We start from the raw sequence: 20,960 nt of genomic DNA, 5'->3' as shown, positions 1-20,960 counted from the left end.
CACACAAATTTATTTATCTTCCTACTCTTCATGCACTTTCTACCTAAAATGTCTTAGCAATAAGCAGTATTTCAGTTTTTCCATGATGTTGGAATCAGTCATTAGACATAGTACACCAACACCTTCCTAGCAGAATTCACACTCTGTGGTCCAGGAAAGTGCTGAGGGCCATGATGTGCGCCACCAGCCCACTGTCACAGAGCACTGGGTTCGCTCGCATGCCACACTGCCTGGCTTATCTATGTGACTTAAAGCAGTGCCTTGATTTGGGTGAGCCAGTATAAATAAAAACTGATCCAGACGTTAACAATATCTGTTATCTACTGCTACCTACTCTTAGACTGTCTGCACAATGACTGTCAACCCAATGGGCATCACCAAGACTCATCTACAATTGGCTGCTGCTGCCACTAGCAGCTGGTCTGTGGATGGCACCTATATCCAAAGCCACTGGATTCTGAACTGGAACAACTTGACATCAAACAACCCTTGGGTATCTCCAACAGGTCTTTGGAACATAGGCTGCACCTGGGTGCGTCTCGCAGCTGCTGGGTCTCACTACTGCCAGGCTACCGACACTAGTGTCTGGTGTATTGGGACATACTTGCCAACACCTATCAGTGCCGTACAGTGCATCCAGTGTGAGGCTGGCCATGTAGCATCCCCATGTGATGCAGCACCATGGAGAAATAGTTACAGTAGAAGGCAACTGCAATGCTGTGCATTGGTGGGTGGAGGAACTAGTGCTACCACTATGTGCTGCAGCATATTTTTTGTGGTAGGCACTGCTGCCTAAGAACAACAGCACCACCATGACACCATCCACAGAGGTTTATGAATTCTCCTGAATAAAATATGTTGGTAATGTGAATACACTTATGATTTGTTGGTAAAGGGGAACTGGTTTTTCACACCTGCTGCTCAGCCAACCATCATGAGACAAATTCCTGATGTTATGGTGTCATTAATACTCATACAATCCTGCCTCCATAATAACTGTTGTATTTGGTCTGCATTTGGTGACATCAGTGCAGCACATTGAGTGAAAATAAACTGTTTTCTTCTCCCTGTATTTCCATCGAATACTGAGTAATGTTGAGGTAACCAGATTGGCCAGCTCGTTTTAAAGTGAAATTTTTAAAGGTCAATGCAAGGGTAGACCTGGGTGAGTTTGAAGGTAATACAAGACAGACATATGCCAGTATGAGTCTGGTCAGGTGTGTGCAATGTAATTTATTAGGTAACAGTGTCCTCTGTGCTCAGTTGTCACCTCTAGTTTGTTTTAAGAATAGCAGGTATATTCATTAAGCCAGGGAATGTCATGAGTGTTCCTGGTTGGCTCTCAGGTGTCAAGGATAAATACTGTAGAATGTGTTATATAATTGATAATATCTTCCTTGCATTTGTTCTATTGTGTTTTGTCAAGGCATGTTCAGTACAGGCTTCACAGTGAATGAATCAGGAACACAGACAGTTACCACTCAGGAAGTGGTTCAAACTTTTTTAGATCAAGTGGCTCAAATGAGGGTAGATAATATAGACTTCCATAGGCAGGTGGCAAGGAGGGCAAATACTCATCCAGTTTGTTGGTATTCATCCTAGATGCTGGAACTGCAAGCATAGTAGGTCCATTTTCAGGCAAGGCAGGAGAGGATGGATTTGCATTTATGGATAACTTGTTCACAGCTATAAAGCTGTATTGTTGGACAGATAAACAGTTGTCACAGATGGCCAAATTATATTTAACAGGGAATGTTAAGACATATATAATGTAACATGAGGACCTAAGAAACACACGAACTTTTGAAGTACTGAAAAAGGCTTAGTACAGTGGCACAAAAGATAGAATAGTTGTAGGTCCTATCACAATCAGTTAAACAGCATGTCACAGAAGCACAGCAAATCTATTGAAACTTTCATGAATAGAATAAAAAAACTCAATGTTAATACATATGAGTTAATGAACAGTGATGATATGAATAAGGTCCTTCTGCAAGAAGCAGAGCAAAGCATGTTAGATGCATTTTTGTGGGGACTACTACAAGGAAAGTACTCACAGAATTTCCAAAAGGCTAGCTAGAGCCATGGGCTCAGCAATGGCTTATGGCTTAAGAGGTATTAAATGTGGTAAATTGAGACCATGATAAGAGAAGTATTTTTTCTACTGATGTCACATGTTACTGTGTCGATGTAGGGGCCACATAATGGCAAGATTGTCATCAGCAACAATGTAGGAAATGTGGGAAAGTTAGAAATGCAGAACAGGAATATAGTCAAAGTAGAGGGCATAAAAAGAAGGTACAAAATGGAAACAAACAGCTGTTTAATAGCAATTGGAGTCCCCGAACCCTGGCCAAATGGCACACTATGTAGCTAAGATGTCTGAATCATGGAGTGTTGAAACAATACCATAATGCTATGTGAGGATGAAACTTGATTTGCATATAATAAAGGCCCAGCTAGACCAACTGGATGCCTGGCTGGCTGTGGCAAGGGCCATGCATGACAACAGTGTAGGTGAAGCCCACAATGAGACAACAGAGTTACAGAAATCCATACACCATGTGGAAAATAGCCAGTTAACCTTTACCCTGTTACCACCAGGTCAATTCCTAGTTGGCTTGTGTCAGGCATTATACTGATGGAGGAGAAAACCTACTGTTTTACCATCTTGTGACAGTGGAGTCAGAACTGACCACACTCATCTATATGTGCTAATTACTTTCCCAGTACCAGGTATCAACATCCAATATGAGTATGACATGATTCACCCATATCTGATGAGGTGGGTGGCTTGGAGAGGCTTGTGCAAGTCAGGACGAATGAAATACTAACAATTATGCCACGAGGGAAAAGCCACACACTAACATCATAAAATGAACTGTGGTGTTGACAATGAGAACAAGTTACAGTATGCTCATACAGGATAATCCAGACTGCCACTGGTAAGAGCAAAATAGAACTGGTATTAGGAGGGACTAGAGCAGAAGTGTGCCTGCAGGACATCCTTGCACTGCAACCTCATTTGCAAAAAGCACATGGGTGTACTCAGCATATGATCCAGTGGTGGTTATTGAAAATTGCTATGAGCAATGATCTAAGGGTGCAGGATGTTTGGAACTGCAAGGTAGTAGTATATTTACAGTATGATGTGTGATGGTTTGGGACCAACTTCTTGGCTCACTTCCTACTACAACAGCAGTTACAATTTTGAACCTGACTTATTCCTTACTGCACCTGCCCAATGAAGCTTTGGTATCACAACCTCCAAGAACCAGAATTTCCTCAACAATGCCTTGGATTCCAAACTACTCAGTTCTCTAGTCACATTTATGACAGTGCAGAAGGGGCATATTTGAGCATAGCAAATGTTTTAACACATACAACAGTATTGTGGTCAACGTCAACATAAAATCACAGTGATACATGTTGAATCACCAAATACCAATCTAAATCTGGTTTTAGTTTGGGCACTCTGTCTATCCCACCCTCCTGAACTCCACACCCACCATATACCAATTGAGTGGGTCACACTTACAGTGTAAGTAGTCACAAGGATACCACTCAAAGGGCAGTTTGATTTCAACAGTACTATTGGAAAAACACAGAGAAAAATGTAAATAGCTATAGAAAGACAAGTGTAAAATGTCCGTTACAGTGTTAACAGATTTAGCAGCAACCTGTGATTTGATAGATCATGTCTTCTAAAGGGAAGAGAAGTGTGCGCAAGAACCTTCCTTGTGGCCTTCACAATCCATGGGCAGATAGACCAGCCTGCTGCCTGTGAATTTCTGATGTGTGGGCCAGAAAAGTGCCACCAACCCAATGCAGTGACTATTACCTCATGCTGCACTTCCTGGGCACCTCTACATGACACAAAGTGAGACTGGGGTAAGTCAGATTAAATAATAGCTACTGCAGTCTAACAGTATCTATCATTGACTGCTATCTGCTCAGAGAATACCTCTACACCAGTCATTGATCCTATGTGGGGTATCCAGTTCCATCTTCCCATCTACAATTGGACCCCATCTCCATCAGCCATTGGTCTATGGGTGGTGCCTTCAATCATTGTCATGGGGTCGGAGCTGGTGCCGTCTGCATGGGGCCATGTGCTTTCTGACATCATCTGACTCCTGGGTGTCTCCAAAACGTTTTTGATTTGTCTGCATCTGGGTACCTCCTGCACCTCACCTACTGCCGGACTACTGATGGTCTACTCATCACCAAGGTCCTGGGTCCAGGGCACCACTCTCCTCACCCACACACTGCCACGTGACACTGTGAGCAGCAACACCAGCGCAGCCAGTTGGTGCATCGAGTGCACAGCCAGCCTTGTTGCAGCAGTTCAGCATAACTTGGACACAGTTACAGCACCAGGACACCTCACTACTGTACTTTGGCAAGTGGAGCAACTACTGCTGCCACCACATTCTACCTTTTTCTGGGGAGGGGGGGGGGGGAGGGGGGGGGGAGGAGGGCACTGCTGCCTAGGATCAATGACACCATCATGACACCTTCCACAGTGGCCATATAAATTCCACTGAATAACAGTGGCCTTATAAATTCTGCTGAATAAATTATGTTGTTGATACCACTGCTCTTATGATTCCATGACAGCCACAGAACAGGTTTCTCCCTCCTACTGGCCAGCCAACCATGTTGAGAAAACTCCCTGACATTTTATGGGATGAATAATGTTTGGAACACTCTGGCAACATTATATGTAGGCATATCTCTAGTTTTCTTTTGTATATATCTACAATTTACAGGATGTATACATGGACAAGGAACAAAAATTCTGTGATTTTTCACGGATTTCTCAGTTAAAAATATACTTTCTCTCAGGTGAAAACATAATTTTTCCGTGTTAAGTGACAGAATATTTCCCCGTATCAATCCTTTGAATGGTTAAGGTTTTATACACGGACGGAGAATTTTCTGGCACTTTTGAAAACGAAACTCAAAGAAAAAGAGGCATTTTAGAAATATCTTTTATGTGCAGCAACATGTATGTTGCATATTTTCATATTACAAAAGTATACATTGGAATTCCACCAAACACTGCATGTTACTTTTCCGAATAATTGAAATCAAGGTTGCGATGCGTTTCTGTACGCCAGTCATAGCTCATGTCACATGATCTCGGCAGTCAATGACAGCAGATGCTGAGAGCATAGACAGATGATGTATTCAGCCAACAGCAACATCACTGTTATGTAGTATTGCTACAAAAAAGCAAAGCTTTCACATATAATACTGGTCTCTAAGGTTAATATGCTGCAAGAGAAGATGTTGATCTTTTTTTTGCGTGTTGCACTTTAAAAATCACACAAATGTGCCAGTAAAATTTTTAATAATGACAAATGTCTGATCTTCCGGGTTCAAAATTCTTCTAAACGGCTTGTCATCAAAGAGCTGATTTTTAAATGAGAGTCAAAATGCTCTGTGATTTAAGAAATTCATGGTACATTCTGGCACTTAATTCAACTGACGCAAAAGGATATTTACTTTGAAAGTAACGCATTTCAAACCACCATTCACAATATTTTCCAGTGACCTGTTAGAAATAGGTTTCTTTCAGCTGTTTCCAGAGAGTGCAACGATAGGTAATGCTGCACTTGTGCAGCTACCATGACGCAGGAAGCCCGTATGTACGTACGTGTAAAACATTGAAAGGTCATACATTACGTGATTAAAAAAAAAAAAAAAAAAAAGCAAGACATCAGAGGTTACTCCAAGAGCATTGGAATTTCATGAACCATAACTACAACGTGCACATTTAAAGTGCATACTTAAAACGCACATTCGTATGTCCGGATTCCCAATCAAGTAGACCTCAACCTGATATTAAGCTTTTCAGTGTGGTTTTCAGGATGTAAGTTTTCTTGGGGCACCAGTACTGTAATATATCATGTTTGGTTCTTTATTATGGCATAACTCCACACATGCTAGAAGATGAAAACATGCACTTGAAATGCAGCGAACAGTTGTATTGTGGATTTTCATTTTTTTTCTCTTGTTTATGTTTTATTGTTCAAGTATTATTCTGCAGTAGCAGGATACAGTAATATCGTTGGTTCTTACCAGTCAAAATTACAAAATTGTAACTAAAAACCAAAACAATGAAATATTCCCAGAATCCTACAAAATTCCCGGGTTTTTCCTGGCTTTCTCCTGGATGAAAAAAGTCCTGGGTTTTTCTCAGATCTCCTGGTTGACCCGGGTCATAAACACCCTGAATTTAGTAATCTGAATTCTGTCCACACCTAATTACTATGAATAAACACCACAAATCATCATAATACTTTATATCATTTCTATTTTACATTGTACAGGAGTAAATTAGCTCCCAAGTTTACACATTAGTATTTTTGCATTTTTTATTTCCTCTACTCAAACATTCTGCCATCTAGTGGAGTTATCTTGTCAATATTCTGTCACTTTTTGTGAGAACTAAAAATGGTATAGCTCATGATCAGATCCGAGGTGCAACCGTATGAGCAAAATGAAAGTTAAATTGAATCAATTCACAACAAGACAAACATATTAAGGATTCAGTTACTGCTTCCACAACATAAAACATTCATCACACATGATCAAATTAATGTATTTGTAAGCAATATAATACAAACACACACACACACACACACACACACACACACACACACACACACAGTAAATGCAGATTTATTATTTACCTTTACTGGATGCTGAGTATCACGCTCTATACTTCCAATCAACGTGTATGATGTTTCATCAGCATTTACATTGGCATTAATTAAGTTATTATTTTTCTGAACTTGTGAAATGGTGGCTTGCAAAACTGCATGCCTGTAAAAATAAAGTAGGAAACATATAGATCATGAAGGTTCATTCCAATAAAATAATTTTTGATTGAAGATGTAGTTTTCCTAAAAAATAAAAAGCTTTTTAAACAAATCAAGGTTTTTTAAAACAATGAAAATATTTGTGTGACCACAGATGCTGCCAAAAGATGTTTCTTCTATCATAATATGCATATTAAGAAAAGGAGAATTTTCTAGGCTGAGGTATCATTTAACTTCATTTTAAGAAGTGTTTCATGCTGTGGAGCACATAAGTATAAAGAAACAACTACTTTCACATAGATTTCGGTTGCTCAGTGCTATCTTTTCTTGTGTCGCTCCATTTCTCAGACTGTTTCAGTTTTGGGACAAAGGTACTAGGCATGCTCAAATGTGGAACAATTAAAACAAACTTAAAGCAATACAGTTTATACGAATAATGAATACTGTAGTGCAACAAGATGACAACAACTGTGCAAGCCATAATGGCATTGTAGAGTGATCTGTGGTCTTTCTGGAACAACTGTGTAGCTATGTGATATTAGCATCTGACAGGCAGAATCAGCAGTAATAATTATTAATACATTAATATATTCACTTCAAGAGGTTACTTTTATGTAACTATATGCAAAAAAATTGTTTCATGTTTGTGAAAGTAAATAGAGTATCTGGTTGTACAAATGTTAATACTGTAATTCTGTTTTGTGAACTATTTTTTGTCTGAGAGAGATATTGTTCAAATCAATTTTGATGTATATAACAGATGGAGAAAGGCATCTGATACACAATTCTGTTACTGAATCCTGGTAACATAATTACCTATGTATTGTTGTAAGTTGAAATAAGTGGTTGATGTAATGTTAAAACAACAGCTGATTCCTCAAACTGGGGGGCTATCAGGTACGGGGTCCCACAGGGTTTGGTCTTAGGTCCTTTACTGTTCTTGATATACATTAATGTCTTACCATTCCACATTGATGAAGATGCAAAGTAAGTTCTTTTTGCTGATGATACAACTATAGTAATAACATCCAAAATCCAAGAACTAAGTGATGTAATTGTAAATGATGTTTTTCACAAAATTATTAAGTGGCTCTCAGCAAATGGACTCTCTTTAAATTTTGATAAAACACAGTATATACAGTTCTGTACAGTAAATGGCACAACTCCAGTAATAAATATAGACTTTGAACAGAAGCCTGTGGCTAAGGTAGAATTTTCAAAATTTTTAGGTGTGTCCATTGATGAGAGGTTAAACTGGAAGCAACACATTGATGGTCTGCTGAAACGTCTGAGTTCAGCTACGTATGCTATTAGGGTTATTGCAAATTTTAATGATAAGAATCTCAGCTTATTATGCCTACTTTCATTCACTGCTTTCATATGGCATCATATTTTGGGGTAATTCATCATTGAGTAGAACAGTATTCATTGCTCAAAAACGTGTAATCAGAATAATTGCTGGTGCCCACCCATGGTCATCCTGCAGACATCTATTTAAGGATTTAGTGATCCTCACAGTAACCTCACAGTATATATATTCAATTATGAAATTTGCTGTTAATAATCCAACCCAGTTCAAAAGTAATAGCAGTGTGCATCGCTATAACACCAAAAGAAAGGATGATCTTCACTATGCAGGGTTAAATCTGACTTTGGCACAGAAAGGGGTAAATTATGCTGCCACAAAAGTCTTTGGGCACCTACCAAACAGCATCAAAAGCCTGACAGATAGCCAAACAACATTTAAAAATAAATTAAAAGAATTTCTAGATGACAACTCCTTCTACTCATTGGCTGAATTTTTAGATATAAATTAAGGAACGGGGAAAAAACCAACTTAAGCATTAGTGTCATGCAATATTTTGTGTAATGTAATATCTTGTACAGACATCTTTTATTAACCTGACACGTTCCACATCATTACAAAGTGTCGTGTTCATGATCTATGGAACAAGTATTAATCTAATCTAATCTATGAAAGAACATTGAGATTCCATGGCTTGTGGGTGATCCAAAATGTATGGACAACACTCACAAAAATGGCATGTAAAACTGATTTACCAGTTACCATTAGCATGAATAACATGGTTAAATGGGAATTTGAAGTCCTTGACTTAGTTAAAAATAAATGGATATAAATTTATAAATGAAGGATTCAACCAAGCAGAGCCATTAATATATCTATACACCACAGTATAATTACTTAAAGATCATTTACAATTTTGGAGATACAGTGGTATGTTTGATACATAAAAAGAATAATCACCTACAGTGCCCTGGGTTGCTAAAAGGACTTACTTTTCTCTTGCTATGATTTGCATTATAGCTTTTCATGATCTCTCTGGTGTTGCTCAAATCCAAAAAGATAATACATATCTGTCAGTACAAGGATCAGACTTCAATAGTACATCTGCCATAAAGTAACTGGAAGTATCTATGTTTAGCTCATTTAGTTTTTCTGAATTTTGTGGCTAGGCCAGTTGGTGGTACCTTCATACAGCAATTGGCTTTGGTTATGATGTATTGTGAAGTGAGCTTGACAAGGGTACAGCAATAAGCTTTGTCCAAAAGCTTGATTATATTCACCTACAGATGACTAATATGATTAGAATAGTTGTGATGGTTGATATCTGATGGCATAGTAGTCATAAAATACTTGTCTTCTTTTTTTGCAGTAGTGTACAACTTGTCCAGGGCACCACCATATTGTCCTCTGTCCTCCAAATATCTATTCTTCAGTAAGGTGTTATACTTAGCAGAGAAGTCAGTTGTACATGCTTTGGTTAGGCACTGGTTTGTTGTTTGATTGCAGCAGCATAGGTCAGAGTAGGCCGAGTCCGTTCTTCCTTGCTCATTCCACTAGTGGCAGATATTGGAACAGAGGTTCAGTACAAACCTTCTATGTTCTCTATTACCTACTGTAGTATGGGATCTATATTCATGGCTGCTATCTCTCGTTTACTTGGTGCCACAGTACTGGTTGCCATAAAATGCTGTTTCTCTTCTCTCACTACCTGGCATGTGTGAGAGATGAGGTCACGGTGGCCTTTCATAACTGCCACAGGCGTCAGATTTGGCATTCAGTGTTAGTTCTTTTCCCTTATTCTTTTCTGTTGCATTTCCTGAATGTTCTGTCACCCCTTGATGATTTCCTCAAATGTTGTGATGTCCTTTACTAGAAGACCTTGATACATGTTTTATGCAACTTTTTTGATCAAGTCTGAGATTTTGTCAGCATCAGTCATATGTGGATCCAGAACTTGGCATAGGGCTAACACATTCCGTATGCAGAACTATTGTTTCAACATGATATTGGACTCTGTTCTTCAGTTGTTTTTCAGCTAAGCAGACGTGCTGCTGTTTGTTGCCCTGAAGTTATCGCAGCTACTGAGTTCTCCTCATTGTTCTTGAACCACTGCTGTGTTGTGCCATCCAAATAAAAACACACATTTGCCAAACATGTCATTTAATCCCACCTGTTGTATTTGGTAACTCAGCTGAATCATTTTTACCATTTTGTCAGGTCCTGAGAAGTGTCTCTGGACAACACCAATGGAAGTAAGATGTGCAGCTTACTTACTGTTGGCTAGCAATCCATTGGGCTCCTGAATATATGGACTGCGAGAATGATGTGCAGCTCGTATGCTGGTTCTAGTCTGTGTAGGCAACTGCCTTTATGTTTAAATGCAAACATTTTATGTTTCCTATTTGGAACATTGGTCAAGTTCAAAGCTGAAAGCAGTTATCACTGAAATAAAACACTTATCACTGAAAGAAGAAAAATTTGGAGTAGGTATTAAAATTCATGGAGACGAAGTAAAAACTTTGAGGTTCGCCGATGACATTGTAATTCTGTCAGAGACGGCAAAGGACTTGGAAGAGCAGTTGAACGGAATGGACAGTGTCTTGAAAGGAGGATATAAGATGAACATTAACAAAAGCAAAACGAGGATAATGGAATGTAGTCAAATTAAATCGAGTGATGCTGAGGGAATTAGATTAGGAAATGAGACACTTAAAGTAGTAAAGGAGTTTTGCTATTTAGGAAGTAAAATAACTGATGATGGTCGAAGTAGAGAGGATATAAAATGTAGACTGGCAATGGCAAGGAAAGCGTTTCTGAAGAAGAGAAATTTGTTAACATCGAATATAGATTTATGTATCAGGAAGTCGTTTCTGAAAGTATTTGTTTGGAGTGTAGCCATGTATGGAAGTGAAACATGGACGATAACCAGTTTGGACAAGAAGAGAATAGAAGCTTTCGAAATGTGGTGCTACAGAAGAATACTGAAGATAAGGTGGATAGATCACGTAACTAATGAGGAGGTATTGAATAGGATTGGGGAGAAGAGAAGTTTGTGGCACAACTTGACTAGAAGAAGGGATTGGTTGGTAGGACATGTTTTGAGGCATCAAGGGATCACAAATTTAGCAGTGGAGGGCAGCGTGGAGGGTAAAAATCGTAGAGGGAGACCGAGAGATGAGTACACTAAGCAGATTCAGAAGGATGTAGGTTGCAGTAGATACTGGGAGATGAAGCAGCTTGCACAGGATAGAGTAGCATGGAGAGCTGCATCAAACCAGTCTCAGGACTGAAGACAACAACAACAACAACAACAACAACAACATCACTGAAAGTACATTTATTATAAACACCAACAGACAGACAGAACAGAACTGAATTCCTGGACAGAGAAAACAGTTGTTTATTAAAACATCAAATATTCCAGAATGCTGGCATTCACATACATTGAACATTCCAGAATATACAAGCATTATAAACAAAATAGATTTCAAGAGCATTTCAGTAATGGTAAATATTAAATAACAAACATTTGCTCTTGGTTAGGTTTGAAATGGCAATCACAGCACACTTTTTAAGTGAAATATATAATACTCCTAAAAGGTTTCTAAATGTCATTACCTACTGAAGTATGTATAATTTCAGAAAGTTGGTACCTCTGTACAGGCAAATTATAGCTGCAAGGGTGTCCTGTGAGTTGTGCCTGCACAGTCTGGACAGCTCAGCCAGTAGAACATCTTATTGGGAAAAGGAAAGTTGAGGTGTGCATCCCAGTTTATCATACAGTTTTCTTTTTTTTTTTTTTTTCAAATGAATCTTATTTGTAAATATGTTGACATGTTCGACATCATTGAGAGCTATTGCAAATATAGTACTCTGGTCTGTCAGTGTTCATATCATCATCTCTCTGCTCAGTTCTGGCATGATAAAAGAGATTTAATGTGTGGGTAAAAAGTGAGAAGTTGGTGCACAAACTGAATACAGAGGGCAGCTACATGACACTGATCACTCTCAACACTGAAAAATCATATTTTCAGTACACTACATGCACAAAATAAAACCACTGAAACTACAATATCCACTTTTAATTCTGAGCTGGAATAATGGTTTCAACTAAGCGTACAGGAATGTCTCTCAAAAAAATATTTCCTTATCTAGTTTGGGACATTCCCTAATGATATACATCATTTTCCAGGTAGACATCTAGCCACACTTAAAGAAATCTGGCCTCTGCATTTTCATGCTTTCTACAGCCACATCAATATTTTGCAAATAAGTATGAAGTGTGTGGCAAAGAATAATTTTTGTTGTAGCATATTTAAGTTTTTCCCTGTTCAATTCATAGGTGGGGTGGGGGGAAGAATGACTGTATACTTTGTGTGTGACGTTATTGACTAAATCTACCTTTTTTATGTCTATGGAATCAGTTTGTAGGGTACTAAAGAGTATTCACAGTTCCTGGCCTGAATGTCAGTTCCTCTGGATTTCTAAGCAGGTTCTCATGAAATGTATTGTGTCCTTCAATAACTGTCTGCCACTTAAGATATCTGCTGTGGCTATTCACTGCCCTTCATTGTATATGCTCAATGTCCCATGTAAGACCAATTCCATATGGATCCAGTAGACTTCTGCAGCATTCAAGTAAGAGTGACACTAGAGTTCATTTATATCAATATCTACATACATACTCTGAACCCACTACAAGATGTATGATGGAGGGCACCTCATAACACTCCTAGTCATTCCCTTTCCTGTTCGCCTCGCAAATGGAGCAAGGGCAAATGACTGTCTATATCCCTCCATATAAGCCCTAATTTATCTTACCTTGCCTTCACAGTCCTTACATACAATGTACATTATTCTACATCCATGATGACAATTTCACTTTGGATCTGTGGAAGATAAATTAGCACTTTTTTTTTCTTTGTAAATATTTATTGTGTATTCTTGTTTTGTAACATGTTCTGCATCCTGGAAGATCTGCTCACAATGGATCAATTGGAACAAAAATTACATCTAATCTAATCTCATCTATGCTGGTAGCAGTAGAAACATTCTACAGTTATCCACAAATGCCAGTCCTCTAAATTTCCTCAACAACATTACATGAAAAGAACACTATATTTCCACCAGGGATTCCCATTTGAGTTCACACAGAAACTTCGTAATACTCAAGTGTTGATCGAACATACTGGTAACAAATCTACCAGTGTGTCCTGAATGCCTTTGATGTCTTCCTTTAATCTGACCTGGTGGTTACTCCAAACACTTGAGCAGTACTCAGTACGGGTCACATGAGTGTTTTAAATGTGGTCACCTTTAAAGATGAGCCACATGTTCCTTAAATTCTCCTAAGACACTGAACTTGATCATTCACCTAGACTAACACATAGCTTATCACTTTGCAATGTTACAGCCAGATATTGAATTGACATGACTGTGTCAAGCAGCACGCCATTAATTAGGTATTTGAACATTACAGGATTGTTTTTTGTACTCATCTGCATTAAAAAGTATTTTTCTACATTTAATGCACGCTGTCATTCATCATAACCAATAGAAACTCTGTGTAAGTCATCCTGTATCCTCCTACAGTCACGCAATGACAATACTTTCCTGTATACTACAGTGTCATCAGTGAACAGTTACCGTTACAGTGACATTCCTGTACATTTATCCATCAGATCATTTATGTTTATGGAGAACAATATCAGTCCTATGACACTTCCCTGGGGCTCTCCTGATAATATACTCATCTTTGATGTACACTCATTAATAAGGACAACATGCTGGTTCTATTACTTAAGAAGTCTTTGAACCACTCACATATCACTTATTTATCCATGGTTCACAGGATATCTTGTGAGAAAACGGCAAGCAAAGTTATATACAAGCAATGCTTTCTACATCCATGCTGATTTGTGGACAAACGCTTTTCAATCTCAATTAAACTTATTAGATTAGAACTTAGAATATGCCCAAGAATTCTGCAGCAAATCGATGTTAAGAATATTGGTGTGTACGACTGTGGATCTATTCTTTTATCCTTCTTAGATTTAGGGATTTATAAGGGCCACCTGCACTTTTCTCCAGTCACTTGCGACTTTGCACTGCACAAGAGAGTAACAATAACTGCAAACTAAGTAAAGAGTCAATCGGAAATTCTATCTGCGCCTGGCAACTTACTTATTTTCCATTCTTTCATGCTTCTCTATGCCAAGAATATGTATTACTATGACCTCCATATAGGGGACTGAGTGACAGTATGTCTGTATGATAGTCCTACATGAATGGTTTCTTAAACATGAAATTTGAAACTACAGTTTTCATCTTGCTGTCTTCTATTGTCACACCAGAATGGTGAAAAAGTGACTGGACAGAAGGTTTCAACCTGCTCACTGATTTTATGTAAGACCAGAATTTTCTTGGGGTATCAGCAATATCTTTATCTATGTTATGATATTGGAAGTTATTGTATGCTTAACTCATTGATCTGTTTAGCAGATGCAAGAATTTCCACAAACTATGTCTGTGAACATTTCTGTTTTCTTTTTCACTGACAGTGCAACAATCTCAGTTTCCTCAGCATTTTCCAAATTTTGTTTTAATCCATTGTTGGTCTTTTCCATCCTAAATCAGCCCATACTTCTGAAGAGCGCAATTAACAGTCAGTTTAAACTATGCCCATAGTTCATCTACATCCATCGTATGGTAACTAGGTGGTGTCCATTCCCAAAGTAGGAGGCCAACAACTGCTTATCTACTCTTCCCAGTGTAAGTACTCCCTTACCTTTCTTGATGGATTTATTAAATTTAGTAATAATTGTCACTATAATGACACCATCAACAAAGTCAAGCACGTTTGTAGCTAAAAGGTCTAAAATATTTCCAGTGCATGTGGGTTGCCGAACTAGCTGCTCAAGAGTGTTTTTGGAAAATGTGCCCAGAAAACTGTCTGTCTGTACCACCTGCAATTAATCCATAGATGTATTAGTCTATACTCAGTAGGTTAAAGTCAGATTCAACTAATGTAATGTGACCGGGGTACATCCACAGTACTGAGTACAGATTTTTCTCTGAATTATTTTACACCAGAATCTCCCTGCCGCCGTTGGATAAGCAGCCGCAGCAGCAAGTCGTATAACCCTAGCTTACTTATTTGTTAGATAGTTTAATTAATTTCTTTGCGTGTTTTTGGGTACTTGCATTGTTTAATTCATATATTTCGGGCGTATTATAGTATTTGACAGTTGTAGCATCGCGCTTTAGTGTTTACTTCGTAGATTCTTATTTAAATTGCGTGTGAGTTTCGTATAGGAGGTGCAATTTCGAGTTTTAGTTACTGTAATCGTAAATTCAGCAGATTGTAGCGCAGTCGTTAGGCATTTGTACAGGTTAGTTGATACATTCTTTGTGTGTTCCGCTTGCGTTATCTAGGCACGGACTCGTGTTTCAGTAACTGTTGTTAAACATCAATTAGAATGGACAGGGACTGCGATTGCTGTGTTCGGATGAGGGCTGACTTGGCATCCCTTCGCTCACAGCTGCAATCGGCGCTGACTTCGGTCGTGCAGCTTGAGGCTGTTGCCAATGGGCACCACTGTGGGGAGCCGGACTCGGGTATCACGGGGATGTCAACCTCATCCCGTCTGTCCCCAGATCGGTCTGCCGCTGTGGTTGCCCCGGTTGCTGCCTGCAGTGGGGTTGAGCTCTCGCCTGTGGTTGATTGGGAGGTCGTTCCAAGGCATGGCAGGCAGCGAAAGGCGTCCCCGGAGGCTGATCAGAAAGCCTCCCCGGTGCGTCTGACAAACCGGTTTCAGGCACTGTCTCTGGCTGAGCCAGATGCAGCCGCCTGCCCTGTTTCAGAGGATCATTCTCAGCCTTCAAGGTCCGGGCAATCGCAGAGGGTGGGCTTACTGGTAGTTGGGAGCTCCAATGTTAGGCGCGTAATGGGGCCCCTTAGGGATATGGCGGCTAAGGAGGGGAAGAAATCCAGTGTGCACTCCGTGTGCATTCCGGGAGGAGTCATTCCTGATGTGGAAAGGGTCCTTCCGGATGCCATGAAGAGCACAGGGTGCAGCCAGCTGCAGGTGGTGGCACATGTCGGCACTAATGACGTGTGTCGCTTTGTATCTGAGGAAATTCTCTCTGGATTCCAGCGGCTATCTGATTTGGTGAAGGCTGCCGGTCTTGCTTACGAGATGAAGGCAGAGCTCACCATCTGCAGCATCGTTGATAGAACCGACTGCGGACCTTTGGTGCAGAGCCGGGTGGAGGGTCTGAATCAGAGGCTCAGACGGTTTTGCGACCGTATTGGCTGCAGATTCCTTGACTTGCGCCATAGGGTGGTGGGGTTTCGGGTTCCGCTGAATAGGTCAGGAGTTCACTACACTCAGCTGGCGGCTACACGGGTAGCGGAGGCTGTGTGGCATGGACTGGGCGGTTTTTTAGGTTAGAAGGCCTCGGGAAAGTGCGGGATGGGCTGCAATGTCAAAGGGTGCTTGGCAATTACAGGACGTGCTTGGATCAAGGAACAGTCGGAATTATAGTTGTAAACTGTTGTAGTTGCGCTGGAAAAGTCCCTGAGCTTGAAGCGCTAATAGAAAGCACAGAAGCTGATATCGTTATAGGTACAGAAAGCTGGCTAAAGCCTGAAATAAGTTCTGCAGAAATTTTTACGAAGTCTCAGACGGTGTTCAGGAAAGATAGATTAGGCAGAATTGGTGGTGGAGTGTTGGTGTCTGTCAGTAGTGGTTTATCTTGTAGTGAAGTCGAAGTAGATACTCCGTGCGAATTGGTGTGGGTGGAGGTTATACTTAACAGCCGAATTAAGTTAATAATTGGCTCCTTCTACCGACCCCCAGACTCCGATGATACAGTTGCGGAACAGTTCCGAGAAAGTTTGAGTCTCGTAACAAATAAATACCCCACTCATACGGTTATAGTTGGTGGGGACTTCAACCTACCCTCGGTATGTTGGCAAAAATACTTGTTCAAAACCGGTGGTAGGCAGAAAACGTCTTCCGAGATTGTCCTAAATGCATTCTCCGAAAATTATTTAGAGCAGTTAGTCCACGAACCCATGCGAATTGTAAATGGTTGCGAAAACACACTTGACCTCTTGGCCACAAACAATCCAGAGCTGATAGAGAGCATCATGACTGATACAGGGATTAGTGATCACAAGGTCATTGTAGCTAGGCTCAATACCATTTCTTCCAAATCCATCAGAAACAAACGCAAAATAATTTTATTTAAAAAAGCGGATAAAGTGCCACTAGAAGCCTTCCTAAAAGACAATTTCCATTCCTTCCGAACTGACTATGCGAATGTAGACGAGATGTGGCTCAAATTCAAAGATATAGTAGCAACAGCAATTGAGATATTCATACCTCATAAATTGGTAAGAGATGGAACGGATCCCCCGTGGTACACAAAAAAGGTCCGAACGCTTTTGCAGAGGCAACGGAAAAAGCATGCGAAGTTCAGAAGAACGCGAAATCCTGAAGATGGGCTAAAATTTACAGACGCGCGAAATTTGGCACGTACTTCTATGCGAGATGCCTTTAATAGGTTCCACAACGAAACATTGTCTCGAAATTTGGTAGAAAATCCGAAGAAATTCTGGTCGTATATAAAGTACACAAGCGGCAAGACGCAGTCAATACCTTCGCTGCGCAGTGCCGATGGTACTGTTATCAACGACTGTGCCGCTAAAGCGGAGTTATTGAACGCAGTTTTCCGAAATTCCTTCACCAGGGAAGATGAATGGAATATTCCAGAATTTGAAACACGAACATCTGCTAGCATGAGTTTTTTAGAAGTAGATACCTTAGGGGTTGCGAAGCAACTCAAATCGCTTGATACGGGCAAGTCTTCAGGTCCAGATTGTATACCGATTAGGTTCCTTTTAGATTACGCTGATACTATAGCTCCCTACTTAGCACTCATATACAACCGCTCGCTCACCGATAGATCCGTACCTACAGATTGGAAAATTGCGCAGGTCGCACCAGTGTTCAAGAAGGGTAGTAGGAGTAATCCATCGAACTACAGACCTATATCATTGACGTCGGTTTGCAGTAGGGTTTTGGAGCATATACTGTATTCAAACATTATGAATCACCTCGAAGAGAACGATCTATTGACACGTAATCAGCATGGCTTCAGAAAACATCGCTCTTGTGCAACGCAGCTAGCTCTTTATTCGCACGAAGTAATGGCCGCTATCGACAGGGGATCTCAAGTTGATTCCGTATTTCTAGATTTCCGGAAAGCTTTTGACACCGTTCCTCACAAGCGACTTCTAATCAAGCTGCAGAGCTATGGGGTATCGTCTCAGTTGTGCGACTGGATTCGTGATTTCCTGTCAGGAAGGTCGCAGTTCGTAGTAATAGACGGCAAATCATCGAGTAAAACTGAAGTGATATCAGGTGTTCCCCAGGGAAGCGTCCTGGGACCTCTACTGTTCCTGATCTATATAAATGACCTGGGTGACAATCTGAGCAGTTCTCTTAGGTTGTTCGCAGATGATGCTGTAATTTACCGTCTAGTAAGGTCATCCGAAGACCAGTATCAGCTGCAAAGCGATTTAGAAAAGATTGCTGTATGGTGTGTCAGGTGGCAGTTGATGCTAAATAACGAAAAGTGTGAGATGATCCACATGAGTTCCAAAATAAATCCGTTGGAATTCGATTACTCGATAAATAGTACAATTGTCAAGGCTGTCAATTCAACTAAGTACCTGGGTGTTAAAATTACGAACAACTTCAGTTGGAAGGACCACATAGATAATATTGTCGGGAAGGCGAGCCAAAGGTTGCGTTTCATTGGCAGGACACTTAGAAGATGCAACAAGTCCACTAAAGAGACAGCTTACACTACACTCGTTCGTCCTCTGTTAGAATATTGCTGCGCGGTGTGGGATCCTTACCAGGTGGGATTGACGGAGGGCATCGAGAGGGTGCAAAGAAGGGCAGCTCGTTTTGTATTATCGCGTTATAGAGGAGAGAGTGTGGCAGATATGATACACGAGTTGGGATGGAAGTCATTACAGCATAGACGTTTTTCGTCGCGGCGAGACCTTTTTACGAAATTTCAGTCACCAACTTTCTCTTCCGAATGCGAAAATATTTTGTTGAGCCCAACCTACATAGGTAGGAATGATCATCAAAATAAAATAAGAGAAATCAGAGCTTGAACAGAAAGGTTTAGGTGTTCGTTTTTCCCGCTCGCTGTTCGGGAGTGGAATAGTAGAGAGATAGTATGATTGTGGTTCGATGAACCCTCTGCCAAGCACTTAAATATGAATTGCAGAGTAGTCATGTAGATGTAGATGTAGATGTGAATCAGGTGAACAATAAAGCAGCTGATGATTAATTTAGGGTCACTTAGGGTAGTTACTTGCTTCCAGATAACTTAACAGTCAGACTCAGTTTTGACCTTGATAAATACAATACTTTTGCTGACCGCAATGAACACCCCTCCTATGGTGTCCAACCTGTTTTTCCAATAAATGTTCTCTGCCACATTAAATATTCTGAAGATTCCTATCTTGGTCCCATCCAGCTCTCTATTGTGAGTATAATTTGACCCTAACAATTTTCCTGAAGGGCAGTTAGTTCAGGATTTTTTTTTATAAATGCTTCAGCAATTTACTGTTAAAACTTTGACACCTGAGGCTGGCAAACAGCTGACCACAGACAGCAGTGTCTTCAGCTGTTCACAAACTATGGCCAGCTCCTCCCGCATCTGCACACAACATGCCCACACCCTACGCGTTCTACAACTGAAATTTTAATGGGAAAAAAGCTGCACACAATACCAAGACCTGTTGTCTTCAACATGAATTTGCACTATAAAATTTGTTGAAAATGGAAACACAAGCTACTTGAAAGCACTGAGCCTCTCTGTGACCCTAGTCCACTGCATGCTTGCAAACACAAACAAACGACCTACTCTCCTAGTGATTCAGGAACAGAGGCTGGTGCCTGAGTGAGCTATCTGCAATGATCATTACTTGTTCAAAACAAATGATAACTTCACAACAACCAGTGCAAATCTGCACTAAACAGTTACTAAAACATGACACTACATCACTTAAACACACAAACACACAAATAACTTATGAACTGAACTATAAAAGTACACAGGAAAAGTGAAATACATAAGTTGATACTCTCATGGTGGACCACAAACATGGTCTGTTTTGTTGGGAATCAGTATTGTAGACAAACTAAGCTTTGCTTTATACATATTGTGCAATAGGTGGCATTTGTCAAAAATTTCCTGATGTTGCTTGAACAGAAAGTGGGGTATCTGTCATTTTAAATTATTCTGTTAGGTATACATCATTCTAGAACTTGAAAGACTACACATTTGAACTTGGACCACAGTTCCTCTAGATGTTCATCATTCTTCACTGACACTACAACTGCATATAAGTTTTGTGGGGTTTTGTCAGCCAGTACTTTTTCTTTCTCTTCCCTCTGTAGTCTCCCTTCTCTAAATAAACATTACTTACACAGTAGTAGAAAAGCAATCTTTTTTGATGACTCAGCTTCACTGTTTTCTATGTATTGTTTTAAATATCTTAATTGGAACTCTCCACATATTTTGTATTGCCAATAGTGTTGAATGCTGCAGTTAGCTGTTACACTTCTGCCCATGGACCTTCATAATCAAAGACAGTGTAGGCTGTACATAGAAATGTCACAAGCCTTAGAGTACAAATATTACCAATTTAAATAGCAGCCTACTGTAAATGTATGAATACTGCCTTATTTTGGTAATATACCACGTCACTGAAGTACCTTTCAAAATTGGTG

The 20,960-nt window shown here is 40.0% G+C and overlaps 1 protein-coding gene across 1 annotated transcript in view; it reads right to left on the bottom strand.

The window, feature by feature from the left end:
* The window catches only part of LOC126299332 (uncharacterized), a 793,355-nt gene that overhangs the window by 336,906 nt on the left and 435,489 nt on the right, over positions 1–20,960 (bottom strand). Inside the window, exon 39 of the mRNA XM_049991162.1 lies at positions 6,702–6,834. Within this exon, the coding sequence (XP_049847119.1) occupies positions 6,702–6,834 (133 nt within the window). The remainder of the gene's footprint in view (positions 1–6,701; positions 6,835–20,960) is intronic.

This window comes from Schistocerca gregaria, chromosome X, assembly GCF_023897955.1.
Source record: "Schistocerca gregaria isolate iqSchGreg1 chromosome X, iqSchGreg1.2, whole genome shotgun sequence".
Classification (NCBI taxonomy): Eukaryota; Metazoa; Arthropoda; class Insecta; order Orthoptera; family Acrididae; genus Schistocerca; species Schistocerca gregaria.
Note: the sequence above shows the minus strand (reverse complement) of the source record. Positions and strands in the feature narration are given on the sequence as shown.